Source organism: Ziziphus jujuba, chromosome 1 (assembly GCF_031755915.1).
Source record: "Ziziphus jujuba cultivar Dongzao chromosome 1, ASM3175591v1".
Lineage (NCBI taxonomy): Eukaryota > Viridiplantae > Streptophyta > Magnoliopsida > Rosales > Rhamnaceae > Ziziphus > Ziziphus jujuba.
The window spans coordinates 41,536,856-41,556,479 of record NC_083379.1 but is presented as its reverse complement, the minus strand read 5'-3'; the positions used below and the strand labels follow the sequence as shown (position 1 = coordinate 41,556,479).

Sequence of the window (19,624 nt, the reverse complement as noted above, 5' to 3'; positions counted from 1 at the left end):
CAAATGGTGTATTAACATTTTTTTGTTTTATTTGTGGGGGGGTGTAAAACAACAGTGTAGTAACATTAAATTAATTAGCCATAAGCCATCCTTGTTGGTTCTACATAACTGAAAGTGTTACCAATTTTTCAAGGTACAAAATTTCCTTTAAAAAAAAAAGTTTTCATGGTGCAAATTTTCAGCACATTATGTAGTTTAAGTAATACCTGCTAGCCTACAAATCAATCTAGGTAATTCAACCTCTATAGTAATCATATATTATAACCCTAATTTTCTCTCATCAATCTCATTTAGGGATAGGTTTTTTTTTCTATTTCAATCTCAGCTCAAGTCAAATGTGAGACTGGGTTTAAAGCTTCTCAGGTATCTTCAGTTTGGCTTGAACGACTAAATTAATAAATAAAACCCGCTTTAGTCAAGTTAGAGATTCGAGTTGAACCTTTATATTAATTAATTTACTTCAACAAATATAAGTCACCATAAAATTATTTAGTAAAGATGTGTTAAAATAACCAAAAATAAAAATAAAAAAATAAAAAAAATCATATTTTGTAAGAGTTAAAATAAAAACTTGGGTTTTATACGTTTTATAATTTGGTTTAAGCTCAGTTCGTTGGAAAAGAAATATTGTTAATTTCCTAGATAACCAATATTTTTACCCCAATCATATTTATGAATTTCTCACAACAGTGAATTTCATTTCACCAATCATATTTATGAATTTTTTTTCTTGAACAAATTTTGTAACACCGAACAAATAGTAAAAAAGTTAATATTTTTTTTTGGGACCAAAAAAGAAAAAAAAAAAAAGAGAACACAGCAGCCAATCGGATTATAATAAAAATATTAAAAAATAAAAAAAATAAAAAATCAAGAAAACGATAGACAAGGTCGAAACGCAACCCACCAAACAGAAGCTCTTGTCTCTCTGCGTTCTGCAAGGAGCTTCAGAACTCCCCGCGTGTTTTCCTTTCCTTAATTCTCTTAGATTCACTGAACTCTTTAACTCAAAAAAGCTTTATTATTTATTTATATATTTATTATAGTTGGTTAGGGTTTTTCTTTTCTGTTTTCTTTCCCTGATTCCCATGATCCAATCACCCCTACAACGAACTCAGATTCTCGAAATTCAAAGAAAAAAATTCCCTATCAATGGGTGTCTCTTTCAAGGTGTCGAAGAACGGCACAAGGTTCCGTCCAAAGCCTCTTCTTCAATCCGAGACCAACGCAGTTGTTGACAACGTCTCCGAAGATTCCAAAAATAGCTCGCGAATTGTAGGAGATGAATTCAATTCCCGGAAACTCGAGGTAAAGTTTCGAGAATGGTGAAATTTTGGAAAGTAGTTAAGAAATGAAAGTTGGTTAGCAATATTACGCAGAGAAAGGTTTGGGGATCTATGTTTTTTGTATATGTGAATTTAGTAAGTTTAAGTGGACTTAAAATAGTGCAAATTGAACCTATTTTCTTATGCTCCCCTGCCTTTTTTTTTTTGTTTTTTTTTTTGGTGTTCTTTTTTAGCGTTTTCTTGGTAGCCAACGGTCAATTGTTGCTTTGATTTTATGACTTGTGAAACGAAAAAAGTTTTATTTTATTTTATTTTTTCTCTTTTTGGGTTTACTTTTTAGATCTCTTGGCACTTGGATTTTGTGGAAAATATAAAGCTGAAACACCCCCTAGTTAATTTGATAAATAGGGTTGTTCACATAATACATGGGTGCTGAAGTTATGAAGTTATTTTAGCTGAAGCATTTCTTTAAAATATTGATATATACTTGCCATTTCGTTATTTTGGGACCTCAGAAAATAAAAGACCTTCATAATATAGCTAACATCTTTGGAAGTTTTCCTTCTGGGAGATTTGATTAGCAGAAAATTTAAGAACTTTAATTGTACTTTCTCTTGGCTACTAAAGTAGATGGTATGCGTATGTACACGCATTCTCAATTTATACGACCTTCTACTTTTGATTGTATTGCAAGGTGCAATCACTAGTTCTTAATTTGATTGAAAACCGTTGAATTAGCAGAATGAGGGGATGGTTTAATGTAAAATTTCTTTTTCCTTTCTTGTTTCCCCCTTGAATGATGTAGGGTAACACCGTTGAGGGAGTTGCGAATCTTGCTGGGGCATCTGGTTCATCCATGTCTTCCGAAAGGTTTTGTGTAGCTACAGGTTAGTCATAATTAGTTTTGTTGGTTATCTTAGTCTTTAGATCCTTAGCATGTTTGTTCATTCTCTGTTTTTGTTGGTTATCTTAGTCTTTAGATCCTTAGCAGGTTTGTTCTTTATGTTTTGACAGAGAATGAAGTTTCCTTCACATTGAACCTCTTCCCAGATGGATATTACATTGGAAAACCCTCAGAGGTTTGTTGAATGAACTTTAAATAATATATTATAAAATGAAGATAAAAGATAGTGAGGAGAAGAGACTTTGACTGCCATCTTTTTTTTTTTTTTTTTTTTAATCACTATTATTATTATTATTTTTTATTTTTTTAAGTTTATTTATGAATTTTCAGAATGAGACTGCACCTCTGTCAACACTTCAAGATAATCCAAAGTCATTACATCCATATGATAGAACATCTGAAACTCTTTTCTCGGTAAGTATCTTGTCAATTGTTTTCATTGTCTTTCTGTTGAACTATTCTCACCCTGTTTAGACAGCTGCATTTGTTGTTTGGAACATCCAATTTTTGCATCTCCTGCAGTAGAATTATTGAATATTTCATTTTATAATTCATGTATTGAGCATTTGAAATACAAGAGCCTGTTCGGTCATGCATTAAAAACAATTGTTAGTTTTAGAAACACAATTTTTTTTCCCCCTTTTATATTATTATTATTTTTCTATCTTTGAAATCAGAAAACAGTGAGTGCATGGTCAAACAGGAGCAAATTTTCTTCATATGGTTGGTTTAGTTAAGAAGTTGACTGTAATTCAACCTTTCACTTTTTAGGTTATCAAAGAATGGGTCTGTTAAACAGTTATAATTTCCATACTCATTCATTACTTTAAAATATAAATGACAAGACAGTTGCTTCATTCCATTTACATGACCTTGTCACAAGTGTTGTGATCAATATTTTGATTTCCTTAATACTTTCTATGTGTTCTTTTATGACCTTTTCCTATACTGGTATTCTTTTCCTCTTCTATATCCAATTGTCTTGTAGGCTATTGAATCTGGTCGGTTGCCTGGAGATATTCTAGATGATATACCTTGCAAGTATGTTGATGGAACACTTGTATGTGAGGTGAGTTATTTTTGTGATTAATATTTTCAACATGAAGTGCTTATTAATGGTTTGCGTTACCACAATAAATGAACGTAAATCATATAGAATACTAAAGACTCTGTATGCGCTTCACATGTGCATTGAGCCATATGCGTGTGTTAATGGCTAGAGACCAGAGGTTGTTAAAACTAGCTTAATTTCTTTCTGGGGACACCTAAACACAATGCCATTTGCAATCTAGCATTGTTTTGCCACAGCACCACAACTTTTGTGCTTCTCTTTAAACGCTGATTTTGCAGCATGTGCCTCAGAAAAGAATAATGCTGAGACAGTGTGTTGTAGAGACACTGCTTTGGTCTGCCTGGTTGTTTGATCATCCATGCATGAGTCACATGCACTCAGAGACTTGGAAACATAATGTTTATTGCTATATAGCATCCGAGAAAGATTCTTTTGTTTGAAACCTTCAGATAGGACTTTCTTTTCTTTGACACTGCTCTTGCGAGCAGTGTGGCATAGACACACTGGTTTATATGCCTGGTAGTCTGTTCATCCAGGCATGAGACACTCACAGACATGTAGGACAGGGAGAGGGGGAAGGAGGGCGACTTAAACAGAATGTGCAGTGCATCTTGCATTGTTATTCATCCATGCATGGTACACACACAATACACATCCACGCATGCACATAGACAGGGAGAGGGAGAGGGGGATGGGGAGGGGAAGAGAGAGAAGGAGAAGAGACTAAATGTGGTTCTTACTAGTGGTTCTCACTTTGTATTCTTTGAAAGTAAGGTCAGATGAATTTAACTCTTGGTTTCACCTCTTAATCCCACTGTTTAAAATACTAAATGGGATTAAAGTTATGATTATTAGTTCAAGTTATACTCAGGATTGGCAATGATGTGACTTCTGCAGGTTCGAGATTATCGTAAATGTGCTTCTGAACGTGGGCCTGGTGCTACTTTAACTGATGGATTCCCTGTTGTGAATAAAGTACATCTTAGAATGTCACTGGAGAATGTTGTGAAGGATATGCCATTGATCTCAGATAATTCTTGGACTTATGGTGATCTGATGGTAAGTGCATTCAATTCTTTCAACCTTTGCAAGTCTTTCATGTATTGGGATTGTTGCCACATGCTCCTTTCTGTTTTTAATTGCAGGAAGTGGAGTCTCGTATATTGAAAGCCTTGCAGCCACAACTTTGTCTGGATCCTATGCCCAAGTTGGATAGGCTCTGTAACAATCCAGTTCCTGTAAAGGTAACTAATTTCAGGTTGATTTTGATTTCTTTTCCAGTGAAAATTGGTTGCATCTTAATTATGTTGGACATCTTTTTGCAGCTCGATTTGGCACTATGCAGTGTGCGGAGGAAGAGATTACGGCAGATGCCTGAAGTTACTGTCACGGCTAACAGTAAGACAAATGGGAAGAAAATTTGTATCGATAGGGTTCCAGAAAGTTCTAACTGCAGAATGGGAGATTCAGTAATTAATTCAGGCAATATGATGCCGCAGCAGGTGCTTGAAAATCAGACTGCTCATAATAGTAGTCCAAGTAATATGTTAGCCTTGAGAGCTAAGAGCTTTGTTTCTGATGCCTCTGTTCCAGCACCACATTTGGTATCTAATCAATCAAGGTATCAAATGGGGGTCAGAAGCATGCAGGATCATGGGTCAGGTTCCATTGTCAACACATCAGGGGCTAGCCCTGCCGGGCAGGACATGATGATGTCATATGTTGACAATATAAACTCTAATTCCTCTCTTCATGGAAAGAGGGAGGCTCAAGATGGGCCAATGTCACCCATTTTTAATAAGAGAACAAGGACTACTCCAATGGGTCTTGATGGAATACAACAACAAATGGGTCCACAAATAGATGGCTTCCATGGATCTGAGATGAACTGGAAGAATACCTTTATGCAGCAGCAAGCTATAGCCAGAGGAATTCCATATGCACATGCTGGTATTCAAAAGTATCCTCAGCCAGGGATTGAAGGAGTTCTGAGTCAGGATGGTGGAGCCACAGCGTTTGCTGCAGGCCAGCAGGGAATGAGATATGGTGCCAAAGACGAGCAGCTTGAGACGGTTAAGGTGGATGGGTCAGAGTTCAGTGGGAGTAAAAATGATGCACAGATGGTAGAAGCAGAAATAAGCCATCTTGATACACAACAATCACGGATTCAGCAAAGATTACCACAGCATGCCTTCATTAGATCTAATCTTCCTCAGTCAGCCTGGAACACTCTTACTCATCACATCGAGAAAGATGGAAGAAAGGAGGACCAAATCCAGAAAAGGAAATCAGTGCAAAGTCCTAGATTGTCTGCAGGGACTTTGGTTCAATCTCCACTATCATCAAAATCTGGGGAATTTTCTAGTGGTTCAGTTGGGCCCCACTTTGGAACTGTTACAAATGCTACTCTAGGAGTATCCCAAAAGGAGAAAGCAGCAATGAGCTCAGTACCTGCTGTTGGTGGGACCCCTTCTTTGACTTCCAGTGCTAATGATTCCATGCAACGGCAACACCAGGCTCAGCTTGCAGCGAAACGAAGATCAAATTCCCTTCCCAAGACCCCAGCAATGACTGGTGTTGGCTCCCCTGCTAGTGTTAGTAATATAAGTATTCCATTAAATGCGAACAGTCCTTCAGTTGGAACCCCATCATCAGCAGAGCAAGCCATGATTGATAGGTTCTCAAAGATTGAAATGGTGACTATGAGGTATAATATTGATTTATCTGCCCTTGCATTAGAGCTTTGTGTATATTTTTTGAAGACACATTTCTTTTGTTTTGTCACTGTGTAAATGATTCATTTTATCAAGGACATCAAATAAGCTATCCATGTAACCGTCCTAGTATGTATCTGCGTTACCAGCTAATTGGAAAATTTTGTTTGTTTGGTAGAAAAGATTGAAAATCTGATTTGACTATTCACTTATGCATAAAGCTGTCCAAATTTTTTTCATCCCAAAAAAAAAAAAAAAAAAAAGGCCAAAATTTTGCCTTGCCAGATTGTTTTTAGAAAAGGATGCACTGCCTTGCATGATTCTTCTCTCTCATTTTCTTTTTTTGTATTTTAATTTTTTTTTTTTATCCTGCAACTGAATTTTTTTTCACATCTTATTTTCTCAACAGGAAGTTCCTTCTTGAAATTAACAATGGTAGCAATATATGTTGTTTCATCTGGTACTTTTATGAACGTTTTATTGATTTCTTTCTCAGGCATAAACTCAATGACAAAAAGAACAAGGTTGATAACCCCATCGAGAAGCCAAAATCATATTCAGCTCAAGATCTTATAAGAAATCTTACATATGTTTCAAACAGCGAGGATTCCAAAGATGACCGATGTCTAAAGACATTATCAAAGTCCTTAGTAGGTGGTAGCATGAATATCTGCAAGACTAGAGTTATCGTTGTTGTGCAGCCAGAGCATGTAGTTCAAGGTTTGTTCTGTCAATAGTAGTCATATCTGGGCTTTTTATTCATTCTCATTTTTGGTTCATAGATTTATGTTCTTTTATGGTTTTTGGTTGATTTTCACACGTGCCTTTGGCATCTGCTTCAACAGGAAGTGTTGTTTCTTATGTTCCTAAGATACAAACCAGGATGATAATGTCTGAGAAGCCAAGTGATGGTACTGTAGCAATGCACTTTGGAGATATTGAGTATAATCAGTTTTTGGCTATGGAAGATTATCTTCCTACATTACCCAATACTGTAAGTGTTCCTCACATTCTTGTTAAGGTGATCCAGCTCTTGAATAATTGCAATAGGCCTATCTCCTGTTTTGCTGAGCAGAGACTATGAAATAAATCTCCATGAGTCTTTTTATGCGTGTATGTCTGTTTTTACATTGAGGACTTAAAAATTCTTAAGTCTTCATTGAGAAATCATTCTGTAAATCTTTGCTTCAAGTTATCCAATCATTGCTATTGCTGGGATTTCCTGCATAGATACAATACTCCAAATCCATTTCCCTCGTTGCACTTGACCTATTATCGTAGTTGTCCTTCTTTAGTCGTTATTGTGACTTTGAATGTTTCCCCACAGATGGACTGAAACAGTTTGGGAGTAATTTGGCTTTGTTTATTTTCAAGTATTGTGTTTTGGTTGGTTATTTGCTTCCTTTCATCTAACTTGCAACTACTGAGGTAAAGTGATTGATTAGATAGTCAATTTGAAGGGATAACTAAGCTGAAAAGATTCTAGCCAGCCAGCATCATTTAGCCTAATGTGTTCACGAGTTTGAATTTTCATATTCAAGTTTATTTATTTCTTCAAGTGTATGCGTTATATTTGTTCTCACTATAAACCTGACAATTCCTTCAACAGCATTTGGCAGATTTGCTTGCGGCACAATTTTGTTCACTGGTATGTCCTAAAAAGATATTTTAAAGTATTTTAAAATCTCATTTGCTCGTATTGAATTTGAAGCAATGTTGTCTGCTAATGCAGATGGAACGTGACGGATACGAGGTGAAGGATCATGTACAACCTAAACCATCCCACATGAATCTTGCCCCAGGCAACCAATCAAATACTGCTGGAATGCCTCCTAATAATTCAGCAGCTCAGATTCAACAATATGCAGAAGCGGTTTCAGGACAGCCGTCTAATGAGGTTGCTAAGCCAAATATTAGTGGTAATACATCCCTCAATGCGTCCCAGAATCCTCTAGCAAGCACAAGGATGCTGCCTCCTGGAAGCAGTAGTCAGGCCTTACAGATGTCTCAAGGACTCATGTCGGGGGCTTCAATGCCCCCACGGCCACAACAGCTAGACTCGCAACCATCACTTCAGCCGCAGCAGCAGCAGCATCAGCAACAACAGCAGCAACAGCAGCAGCAGCAAAACCAGCACTCCTTGATTCAACAGCAGCATCCCCAGCTTCAAAGGTCCATGATGCTTGGGACAACACACTTGAATGCAATTGGGCAGAATTCCAACATGCAGTTGGGAAATCACATGATGAACAAGCCTTCTTCTCTCCAACTTCCGATGTTACAGCATCAGCAGCAGCAACATCAACAGCAGCAGCAGCAGCAGCAGCAATCTCAACTCCAGAGGAAAATGATGATGGGTCTTGGAACAGCCGTAGGTATGGGAAATGTTGGAAACAACATAGTTGGGCTTACAGGTCTTGGGAATGGAATGGGCATGGGAACTAGGGGATTAGCAGGAACTGGAATATCAGCACCCATGACATCTATTTCTGGGATGGGAAATGTGGGTCAGAATCCAATGAATTTAGGCCAGACTTCAAATATTAGCAATACAATAAGCCAGCATATTCGATCTGGATCGTTATCACCTGCTGCTCTCATGGCATCAACAAGATTTAGAATGGCACAGGCACAGAATCGAGCAAGCATTTTAGGTGGCCCTCAGTCTGGCATAGGTGGGATATCAAGTGCCAGACAGATGCATCCTAGTCCTGCTGGTATCGCAATGCTGGGTCAGACTCTGAACCGAGCTAACATGAATCCAATGCAACGAGCAGCAATGGGCCCCATGGGCCCACCGAAGTTGATGGCAGGGATGAATCTCTACATGAACCAGCAGCAGCAACAGCATCAGCAGCAGCAACAGCAACAGCAACAACAACAGTTGCAATTACAGCAGCCACAGTTACAGCAACAGCAGCAATTACAGCAACAGCAGCAATTACAGCAGCACCAACAATTGCAGCAGCAGCTGCACCAACAGCAGCAACAAGAGACAACCTCACCATTGCAGGCTGTTGTTTCACCGCAGCAGGTTGGTTCACCCTCTACCATGGCAATTCCTCAAATGGCCCCACAAACCCAGCAGCAGCAGCAAAATAGCCCTCAGCAAATGAGCCAGCGAACTCCAATGAGCCCACAAATTAGCTCAGGGGCTATCCATGCCATGAGCACTGGAAACCCGGAGGCTTGTCCAGCAAGCCCACAGTTGAGCTCCCAAACCCTTGGGTCAGTTGGTAGTATCACAAATTCTCCTATGGACATTCAAGGTGTTAACAAGAGTAACTCAGTGAGTAATGCATAGTAAAAGTTGCACATTCTCTTTGTAGCTGTGTTAATTAGTCGTTCTCGTCCTCTCTCAAGGGCAAAGGGTGAGGGATGAAAGAATAATGCTGCATAACGACAATTCAAAGGCTTGGGTTTCCTGTCAATGGTGCTAGCTGGAGAGGAAGGCCACTATGGCCATTGCTGAGTGCCCCTAAAAAACTAGGGCCTGAAATGAAAATTTAATTCATTGTTATATATCATACTCTGCAGTTTTTCTCAAGTCCAAACAAACTTTTCTTTGCCACTTCAATACACAGTAGGATAACTGTATTATTGCTTGAGAAAAGTTCATTACATCATTTGCGAACAGCTTCCTGTTGTATAATAATATTGTAAATGTCTAATTTGCGTGATTGGGGATGTCAAACTAACTTATATCTAATCTGTGATTAGTAATCTTAGGTTACCATGATGGAACAGAGAATGGTCAATTGGCAGTTGTGGGATTATATCTCTGATAATGTAACGCTGACTTCTATGTTGCATTTTTCGATTATTACAATGATTTTCCCCCATTATTTTAGTATTTTGCATTCATAACTTTTCAGTCATAGATGTGAGTGATTTATTAACTGAGCTATCATTAGACTTCTATGTCACATTTGAAATATATGATTATGATATATATGCTCTGGATCTGCTGATAACGCTTGCAAATCTTCTTGTGGTCCAAGGTATCTAAATTATTTTACTAAAAATTGAACTGAAGCCAATATTTTTGCAGGTTAAGTGGCAAGTAAAATCAAGCTAGAATTAATCTTGTATAAGTTTACTGGCACTTTGCCCTTATAAATCTGCAATCTTATCCACTGCAAAGATGCAGTAAGTTCATAATTTCCAGGTTCAATAATACAATGCCCACCAAATCACAGATTAACACAATGACCCCAAATTTAAGATCAACTTGTATGTTCAAGACAGATGAGAATTGAGAACATGAAGTTGGGCTTCCAAGAAAAATTAAAGCATCAAGCACAGATAAGACTTGGGAACATTAAGTAAGGCTTTTAAGAAAAATTAAAGCATCGAGCGGAGTCTCTCATGCTCTGTCCTCACATGGTCCCTTGTGATATCTTGAAGTTGAGGACAGCCAGAAAGAGCCATGGTGAGCTCGAGCTCATATTTCAGCATTTCAAGGACACGTCTGACCCCGTATTCCCCCTTTGCTGCAAGGCCATATATAACAGGCCTTCCAACCTGCAGTGATCGAATTATAAAGATATACATAATTTGATCATTTCCTCATAAAGCTTTTAGGGTTGATGGTATTGTTGGCAGTACTCTTTCTTAGGAACATAAAATGTACACTCGATAGAAAAACAAGTGCAAGATAAATGTTAAGCTAGAATCATTAGAATGCAAAGTACATACAAGTATTGCTTGTGCGCCGAGGGCTAATGCCTTGAAGACATCTGTTCCTCGCCGCACTCCTCCATCAAAAAGAACTGGAACTTTTCCTTCTACAGCATGAACTACCTGAACCATGGTTCACACGAGTCATTGCAAAATGAAAATTATATTTATAACATGAGCTTAGAATCCTAAAGGTTTAAGAATTATCACATTAAAATGCACAGAGTTAACTCATATATTAACAAGCGTGATAGATAAAAATAGGCACCTCTTCAAGGACAGAAATAGTGGCAGGAGTGTAATCTAGCTGTCGAGCTCCATGATTAGAGACAACAATCCCAGAAACACCTGCTTCCACAGCCATTCTTGCTGACAATGGTAGAACAGTATACGTTGAGAAGGGCTAATCAAGTACAATACCAATTTGAATTCTGTTTCAAAACAGATGTATCTCATAATTTACTAGCAACATGTGCAATGCAGCATTTAAATGAATTTACGGAAGAGCCTGGGAGCCTTAAATTTTCAAACAAGAAAATGTTTTTTAATTTTCAGCTCTTTAATTGGATTTCTCTTGCCATTTCTTTGAAAGGCAGGTCAGAAACAATTCCTTTAGGGATTTAACCCTATATTTGGAGTTTGGAATCCAATAAGGAAAAGAAAAAGAAGATAATTGTTTGTGGGGACAGAAGCTTTGCTTTTCTTATTCATATTGTGTAGTCATAATAGGAAGACAGGCAAATGTTACCATCTTCATGAGTGAGTACCCCCTTGATCAGAATTGGCAAGCTTGTGATAGATCTTAACCATCCTATGTCCTGCAGATTTTCCAATGCACTAAAAAGCTTATGATAGTTAAAGAAGACAAACCATACTTAAGAAGATGAGGAGAGAAGAAGAGTTGCAAAATGAAAAGTTGCTAACAAATTACCCAAAAAATTGACATGGAAAAAGGAGAATAGAATATTTTTTTACCTCCCAACGGAGAGAAGAATCTAATGTCTCATTCGCATAACTTTCAAGAGCTGAACCACCATTCTGCATAGTTATAGAGTTTCCATTGAGCAAATTATTTCAAACAGATAAACAGACTTGCATTGAAATGACAAATCCATATACACCAATGTATCAATTATGTAGGTAAGACATCAACTCAGGTCAGGCATACAACAAATAAATTCCCCCATTGCCTAATTTAACATGTGTACAAAAACCAAAAAGGCTTTTCTGGGATTTCTTGACATTATTTAACTCTATACCACCAAATTTTGAACTAGCAATATTATATGCAGTCCTTTAGAATTGAAATATTCCACTCACAGAGTCTACTGCAATTGATGAAAGACCTTCAAAGTTCTTCAACCGAGGTACAACCATTCTGCAGGAGTTAAAATGATCAATTTTCAAATGAGATGCATAAGATATAGCTCATTGTACCAACATGAAAAATAGAGAAACTATGTTTTAAATGATGCTAGGCACAAAAAATATTTGTTTCCAGGGGCAGTAGCGAGCAAACAGAAGCGCCAATATACTTATTCTTTATGTCTGCCTCCCTTCGACCAAGTCTAGGAGTATCAACTGTTAGGACAATAGCTTTAAATCCACTTTTTTCAGCTCTTTGAACTATCTGAGCTGATATATCGCGTCTCTTAAAAACCTAATTTAAAAGTGTACAAAGATACAGTTTTAAGCTACGTTTGTGCTATAGGAACAAGACTAATAATAACAAAGTAATTTTACAATGAGCTTAAGAAGAACTAATACATATAACTGAAAGAAGCGAACAGCATTGCAGCTAGAAGCAACCTCCTCCACACTGCAGTTAGAACTGTAGGAAAGAACCTACAATGAAATTTGGATAAGAAAACAAAAAAATATATGACAATTTACGCATAAATTGAGTACAAAACACAAACTCATCTATACATGTTATGCCAATACCATTATGGTGTTGCATGCTGCGGCTGCTCTGGCTGTGGCAACCTCTCCTGAAATAAACAAAAAACAGTAAAAATTCTGTAAACTTTGAATCCAATATGTCAAGCAAAAGCTTTGCTAGTACCTTCAGGGTGTGCGAATTGATGCATGCCAGTTGGAGCAACCATTATAGGGGCTGAGATTTTGTATCCCAACACAGTAGTTGACATATCTATTCTGCTAACATCTAAAAGAATTCTAGGCCTTATCCTGTAAATTAACCCCACATAAGAAGATTACCATAAATTGATATATTATATATAATATTCTATACTGCAATAAGTCAGCATAACCAGCAAGTTTTTAGCATTACGTGATTCTTTGAAATGCTTCAACATTTTGCTTCAGTGTGTACTGGTCCTCAGCTCCTCCTGTATAGAAATCATAGTACATCTTTGGAAGGACATTCTTAGCCAATTCTTGGAACTCCTTTACGTTTACAGGTTCAGATGCCATATTTATCCTGGAAATAAAAACATTACCCCGATCATAACTAATCCTTAAAGCTAACAAACACATATATGTTTAAGAGAACGAGGGGCAGGTTGGTCAAATTTCCCAAGAATGAAATGAGAAAACCCAGTTAATTTTTTGTTCACTTCCTACACCAACAAATATAAAACAGCTAGAAAAACGTGATTTAACGACATAAAATTATGAGGAAAGCATGAGGACCCATTAGAATTCAACGGGAGTTGAATACCAAAAGGTACACTAAAAGATAAAAAAGAGGGAGCAGATTTTAACCAAAATCAAGCTAAACATACCTATAATAGATGGGAAAAACCAACTCCTTTTTGGCCTAAAAGAATTTTAATTCCTTTGGAGCATACAATTGTGAAAATTTTGAGTAATATAGAATTTTTATTTTAATTCGGATAAACCCAACCTTACAGATAAGAAAATATGCAGACCTGTGCTGATTAAGTATTTCAACTAAAGTATTGTATTGTTTGGAAAAAACTAAAAAAGTACGTATTTTATTGGCATCTCAATCTGAATTGAATAAGCCAACTATGTGAGGCCAGAGGAAGCATAACCAATAAGAAAAGGCCTTATTTAGCCATGGCTTTATGCTTGTATTTACATAATTGATATAGTTAAAATTGTCATTTTGATGCATGAAATGGTCGCACAGGAACGCGCGTGACAAATGACATTGCAAGGTCCTTTTACCTCCATGCGTATTGGTTTGGGCCGGGCCTTGTCCGGAGTTAAAAGGTGGCCCATGTATAATCACACATCTGGGCTTAATTCGGTAAGCCCAAAATTCCATTGTTTTGAATCGGGTCGTCAATTCCGTATTTGCGCCTTCGGAGGGCGAGGGGAGCAGTACTGCAAATGCTACATATTCCAAAACCTAAAGCATTATGCAAAAAATTTAAAGGTTTATTAACATAGTTTGCCTTTTTTTTCTTTTTCTTTTTCTTTTTTTTTTTTTGTTCTCTTTTGATAAATTGAGAAAGAGGATTTTAGAAAATTCAAAACTTGGATATTACGATTGTTTATCATTATCGTGTGGACTGTTCGAAAAAATGTTTATTAACATAGTTGAATTGTGATCCTGTATAATCCATATGTAATGTAGAGAAGGTTTTAATGAATTTAAAAAGAAACATTTTATATTGTGATTGTAAATTGAAAAGCATTTTACATTACATTTAGGGGTGAAGGGAATGGAAGCCTTCTATATTTATTTGGTATGAGTTAGAGAGGGGGAAAAAAAAAAATGGTATTATATAAAATTAAGAACCAAAATCTATTCATGCTTACATTTTTTTTATTTTTTTATTTTTTGGAAAGAAAAATCTGTACATTCTAATTGTTTTTTTTATTAAATTCTTTTTATTTTATTAAATGACACCTACCTTCAGCATAGTACCAGCACACATGTTGCTGCACACTGTCTTGTTTCATTGGGTGAATTACAGTTGCTTGTGCTGATGATCGTTAATGGCAGCCTCTGATACAATGGAAATCCCTTTGTCCCACTCATACTTGAGAAAAATGTATTAAGAGGACCATGATTATCGTTAAAATATATTTACTGATCATATGCTCAACATTCATCATGAACCTGAATTTCCTCAGAGGCTTGGTTGATTTGATTGTCATTTTAATATTTTGAATTAGCATATACATGCACCGGACAACCTGAGTTTCAAAATTCAAATTCAGGGTTTCCTGAATTTTGACAGATAAACCTGACTAATAATAAATTCGCAATTATTTTACTGGAAAATGTACTGAAGCCAATATCTTTTGCAGGTTCAGTTGTAAACAAATTCAAGCTAGTTTCAGTCTTGCATATGGTCTTTAACTTCTTTGCCCTTATAAATTTGCAATTCTCCTAGGGGACCCAAAAAAAAAAAAAAAAAAAAAAAAAATTTAAAGCATTGAGTGGAGTCTCTCTTGCTCTGTCCTCACATGCCTCCTTGTGATATCTTGAAGTCTAGGACAGCCAGAAAGAGCCATGGTGAGCTCGAGCTCGTCTTTCAGCATTTCAAGTACACGTCTCACCCCATATTCCCCCTTTGCTGCAAGACCATATACAACCGGCCTTCCAACCTGCAGTGATTTGAATTATAATGTCAATTAAGACACAGGCATTTAATTTTCAGTGTGTTAAGATAATACATAGTTTGCTCATTTCCTCATAAAGCTTTTAAGTTTGAAGGTATGGTTGGCATTAGAATGATTAAACACAAGGAATATACAAGTACAGCTTGTGCACCAAGCGCTAATGCTTTGAAGACATCTGTTCCTCGCCGAATTCCTCCATCAAAAAGAACAGGAACTTTTCCTCCAACAGCATGAACTACCTGATCAACCATGGTTCACACAAGTCATTCAACATTACATTTATCACACAAGTTATTCTATTATTGGATTGGTATAAAAATATATCTTTCCTACCAGCTAAAAATCTAGAACAGTATAATCCAATTCCAAAAAGAAAAATGTTTCAACTGAGACTTTGTTTTTCAAGAAAGAAGTACCATTACAAAAAAAATAAGTTTAATATTTAACCAAGTTCTATAGATCACCTTATATGTCACCATAAAAGTACAGCAAAGAAATTAGCATTCTGTTTATTTGCGTCCTTATTTTTTCAATAGATCAACAAGTTAAAGTTTACCCAGAAAAAACTAACATGAGACATACAGAACATGCCAGAAATGTAGAAAGAAAGCCTATAGCACGCATGAGCAAAGTACATTCTGATAGTTTTACTCTACATCATAATTTATCATTTTCTCTTTCATGGACAAAGATGATGTGTTATGAGTGCATATTTGTACATCTGTGTCTGACTAAATTTTCATCTTACAATAAAAAGATTTCACATATTATTACAAATCAATAGCACAAGCAAAACAAGTATGAAAGGGATTGAAATACAAGAAGCCACACAACATGCAGAAACAAAATAAAAGTGAATGTTATGAAACCAAACCCAAACATTCTATGTTAATTTTTTTGTTGCATTCACCCAAGTGAATTTGACTATTGTTTATGGTCCTTCAACCATATCAAACTAAGTACTGCTCTCATAATCCTCTAAACGAGGTTTGCAAATTATTACATTGAGAAACCTGTAGATGAAGCTTATATTAGCCAACATGATGGATAGAGATAGACACCTCTTCAAGGACAGATATAGTGGCAGGACTGTAATCTAGCTGTCGAGCTCCATGATTAGAGACAACAATCCCATCAACACCTGCTTCCACAGCCATTCTTGCTGACAACGATGGAACATCATAAGTTGAGAAGGGCTAATCAAGCATGATAATACTTTGAAGTCTAGTTTCAAGACACATGTATATAATAAATTACTAAGAACATGTGCAAGGAAGCATTTAATAAATTACTAGAAAAGCCTATTAAATCTTTGGCTAACAAAAAGCATGGGAATCCTTGAATTTTCAAACAAGAAAATGCTTTCTAATTTTCCACTTTATTAGAGGATTTTATTGCCATTTCTTTAAAAGGGCGCCTCATAAACAATTACTTGAGGGCTTTAACCCTGTATTTGGAGTTTGCAATTCTGTAAGGAAAAGAAAAAAGAAGATAAATTTTGCAATTTAATCTTTTTGTGAGGATAGTAGGTATAAATTTTTTGTAGGAGGATAGAAGGTTGTCTATTCTAATTTATGTTGTATAGTCATAATAGGAAGATTTAAAATTATCAATGATGGAGCCTCTATGTTACCATCTTCATGAGTGAGTACCCCTTTGACCAAAATTGGCAAGCTTGTAATAGATCTTAACCATCCTATGACCTGCAGAAGTTGCAATGCACAAAAAAGCTCACGATGGTTAAGAAGAAGAACCATACTTACGAAGAAGAGAAGAAGAGTTCCAGAGTGAAATGCTGCTAATAAATTGCCTAAAGAAACTGTACAAGCAATTAGGATGGTAAAAATTTTTTTTACCTCCCAACAGAGAGAAGAATCAAATGTCTCATTTGCATAAGCTTCTAGACCTGAACCATCATTCTGCATAGGTAAAGTTTTTGTTGAGCAATTATATTAAACAGACACGCAGACATGTATATAAATAACATAGCTATTTATACAAATGTGTCAATGTATGCATGTAGAGACATATATCAAGACTTATCATACATAGAACAAACAAAATTTCACCATCCCCTAAATTTAATCCGAAAAACAAAAAGTCATTTCTTTACAATGTAAAACTTAAAATAAAAGCTATATTTTATAGACAGAACAAATAATAATATATGCAACTATTAAGTATTCAAATATTCCACTCACAGAGTTTACTGCAGTCGATAAAAGACCTTCAAAATTCTTCAACTGAGGTGCAACCATTCTGCAGAATTTGTTGAGAATCAAATTTCAAATGAGATGCATAGCATATGGCTTATTGCACCAACATGAAAATACAGAAACTAAGTTTTAAATGATGGTAGGCACAAAAATATTATGTTTCCAGGGGCAACCAAGTGTTAATATACTTATTCTTTATGTCTGCCTCCCTTCGACCAAGCCTAGGAGCATCAACTGTAAGAACAACAGCTTTGAATCCACTTTTTTCAGCTCTCTGAACTAGCTGAGCTGATATATCTCTTCTCTTAAAAACCTATTCTTAAAAGTGTACAAAGATGCAGTATTAAGCTACATTCATGCCATCTGAACAACAATAATAATAACAAAGTAAATACATAGAGATATTAAGAAGAACTAAATACATATAATTGAAAGAAGCGAACAGCATTGCAGCTGGAAGCAACCTCCTCCACAGTGCAGGTAGAATTGTAAGATAGAATCTACAATGAAATTGAAACAGAGGGAAAAATGAAATCTGAAGACGTTAGCATAAGTTGGGTACAAGTACGAACTCATATATGTTAAGCCAATACCATTATGGTGTTGCATGCTGCGGCTCCTCTGGCTGTGGCAACCTCTCCTGAAGTAAACACAAAAAAGTAAAAAGGTTACAAACTTTGAAGCCAATATCTGAAGGAAGAGCTTTCATAATACAATTTAGACCTTCAGAGTGCGCTAACTGATGCATTGCCGTTGGAGCAACCATTATAGGGGCTGAGATTTCGTGGCCCAAAACAGTAGTTGACATATCTATTCTACTAACATCTACAAGAATTCTAGGTCGTATCCTGTAAACCCACATAACCAGGTAACCATAAATTGATATGGTGTACAATATAATTATACTCTATATTACACTAAATCAGCACAACCAGCAATAGATTATACTCTATATTACACTAAATCAGCACAACCAGCAAGTTTTTAGCATTACGTGATTCTTTGAAATGCTTCTACATTCTGCTTCAGTGTGTACTGGTCCTCAGCTCCTCCTGCATAGTAATCATAGTACATTTTTGGGAGAACTTGCTTAGCCAATTCTTGGAACTCTTTTACATTTACGGGTTCTGATTCCATTTTTTTATCCTGGAAATAAACATCACTCAATCATAAGTAAATCCTAAACGATGACAAAACACATATGTTCAAGAGAGAGAGAGAGAGAGAGAGAGGGAGGTTGGTTAAATTTCCTAAGAATGAAATGGTCAAACCCAGTTTTTGTTTATATTTCACTCTCACAAAGTATAACACAGCTACAAAAATGTGATTTAACGACAACAAATTGTGAGGAAAGCATGAGGATCCATTACAATACAACAGGCGTTGAATCCCACAAAACAAACCCAAAGACAGAGAGAGAAACATACCTATGAGAGTTGGATTAACCACCTTCTCCTTTTCTTGGCCTGAAGAATTTGAAGACTTTTTTCTGAAAATTTTGAGTTTTGAACTTTGATTTTAATTTCGGATAACCCAAACTTAGTGATTAAAGAAATGTGTAGAGAGCTGTGCTGATCAAGCATATGAACTGAACCGTAAGTTTTTAATATGTTGGCATCTTAATCTGGATTGAAAAAAGTTAACTCTAAGTGGGACCACAGGACAGGAAATGCCTTATTTAGCCATGGCTTACCACAAACTAATTCACTTATCTTTGCAGATTAAAATTGTGATTTTCATTTTCATGCATGGTCTCACGGGACAGTGACGATTCCTTGTTGGGGTCCCATTTTGCTTTGTCCCACCATCAGATAGTTTTCGCGACCAAGTTGTCCTGATAGAGATTGCCCAATTCAAGGCCCAGCTGAACCTTCGCTTTGGACCCTACTTTGTTCCAAGTTTTAATGGCCCAGTCATAATCACATCCATTTGGGCTCAATCCGTCTAAGCCCAAAATTTGGGACCTTCGGACCCCGTTGTTGGTTGGTTCATATTTGTGAAGTGTGAAGGAGCTGTACCATACCTTTTTCCAAAATTTTATGCGCTATACTAAAATTTTTTTAGAGGATTATTATTTTTTTTAGCATAAAAATTTTATAGGATTATTTAAAATAACTGAGTTGTGAACTTGTGATCCAGTAATAATCTTAAAGTTTTTATTGAATCTAATAGTTAATATGTTATATTAG

The 19,624-nt window shown here is 36.3% G+C and overlaps 3 protein-coding genes across 9 annotated transcripts; 1 reads left to right on the top strand and 2 right to left on the bottom strand.

Annotated features, from left to right (window-relative positions):
* Window positions 1-891: 891 nt before the first annotated feature.
* Window positions 892-9,656, top strand: LOC107434641 (protein PHYTOCHROME-DEPENDENT LATE-FLOWERING). Its single transcript, XM_048467000.2, has 12 exons — window positions 892-1,308; window positions 2,092-2,173; window positions 2,301-2,365; window positions 2,521-2,604; window positions 3,179-3,259; window positions 4,160-4,321; window positions 4,408-4,506; window positions 4,588-5,969; window positions 6,473-6,696; window positions 6,822-6,970; window positions 7,586-7,624; window positions 7,709-9,656. Exons 1-12 carry the CDS (start codon window positions 1,153-1,155, stop codon window positions 9,278-9,280), a joined length of 4,095 nt encoding a protein of 1,364 aa, XP_048322957.2. The 5' UTR covers window positions 892-1,152; the 3' UTR covers window positions 9,281-9,656.
* Window positions 9,657-10,040: 384 nt separating this feature from the next.
* On the bottom strand, window positions 10,041-13,669 carry LOC107434735 (peroxisomal (S)-2-hydroxyacid oxidase GLO4-like). 2 transcript variants are annotated; one of them, XM_016046237.4, is made up of 12 exons: window positions 13,551-13,669; window positions 12,950-13,099; window positions 12,722-12,846; window positions 12,601-12,647; window positions 12,424-12,501; window positions 12,192-12,316; window positions 11,977-12,034; window positions 11,632-11,694; window positions 11,405-11,474; window positions 10,925-11,025; window positions 10,675-10,779; window positions 10,041-10,500 (listed from the first exon to the last, which is right to left on the bottom strand). In XM_016046237.4, exons 2-12 carry the CDS (start codon window positions 13,090-13,092, stop codon window positions 10,321-10,323), a joined length of 1,095 nt encoding a protein of 364 aa, XP_015901723.3. In that variant the 5' UTR covers window positions 13,093-13,099; window positions 13,551-13,669; the 3' UTR covers window positions 10,041-10,320. The 2 variants fall into 2 exon arrangements, with proteins under 2 accessions (XP_015901723.3, XP_015901719.3); XM_016046233.4 differs by having other exon boundaries at window positions 13,404-13,661.
* Window positions 13,670-14,841: 1,172 nt separating this feature from the next.
* Window positions 14,842-19,074, bottom strand: LOC107434802 (peroxisomal (S)-2-hydroxyacid oxidase GLO4-like). Of its 6 annotated transcripts, none has more exons than XM_016046293.4 (12): window positions 18,863-19,074; window positions 18,430-18,581; window positions 18,159-18,283; window positions 18,029-18,075; window positions 17,858-17,935; window positions 17,624-17,748; window positions 17,421-17,478; window positions 17,076-17,138; window positions 16,853-16,922; window positions 16,281-16,381; window positions 15,360-15,458; window positions 14,842-15,204 (listed from the first exon to the last, which is right to left on the bottom strand). In XM_016046293.4, exons 2-12 carry the CDS (start codon window positions 18,570-18,572, stop codon window positions 15,025-15,027), a joined length of 1,089 nt encoding a protein of 362 aa, XP_015901779.2. In that variant the 5' UTR covers window positions 18,573-18,581; window positions 18,863-19,074; the 3' UTR covers window positions 14,842-15,024. The 6 variants fall into 6 exon arrangements, with proteins under 6 accessions (XP_015901779.2, XP_015901792.2, XP_015901784.2 ...); XM_016046306.4 differs by having other exon boundaries at window positions 15,371-15,458; window positions 18,863-19,071; XM_016046298.4 differs by having other exon boundaries at window positions 15,354-15,458; window positions 17,900-17,935; window positions 18,863-19,065.
* Window positions 19,075-19,624: the final 550 nt, after the last annotated feature.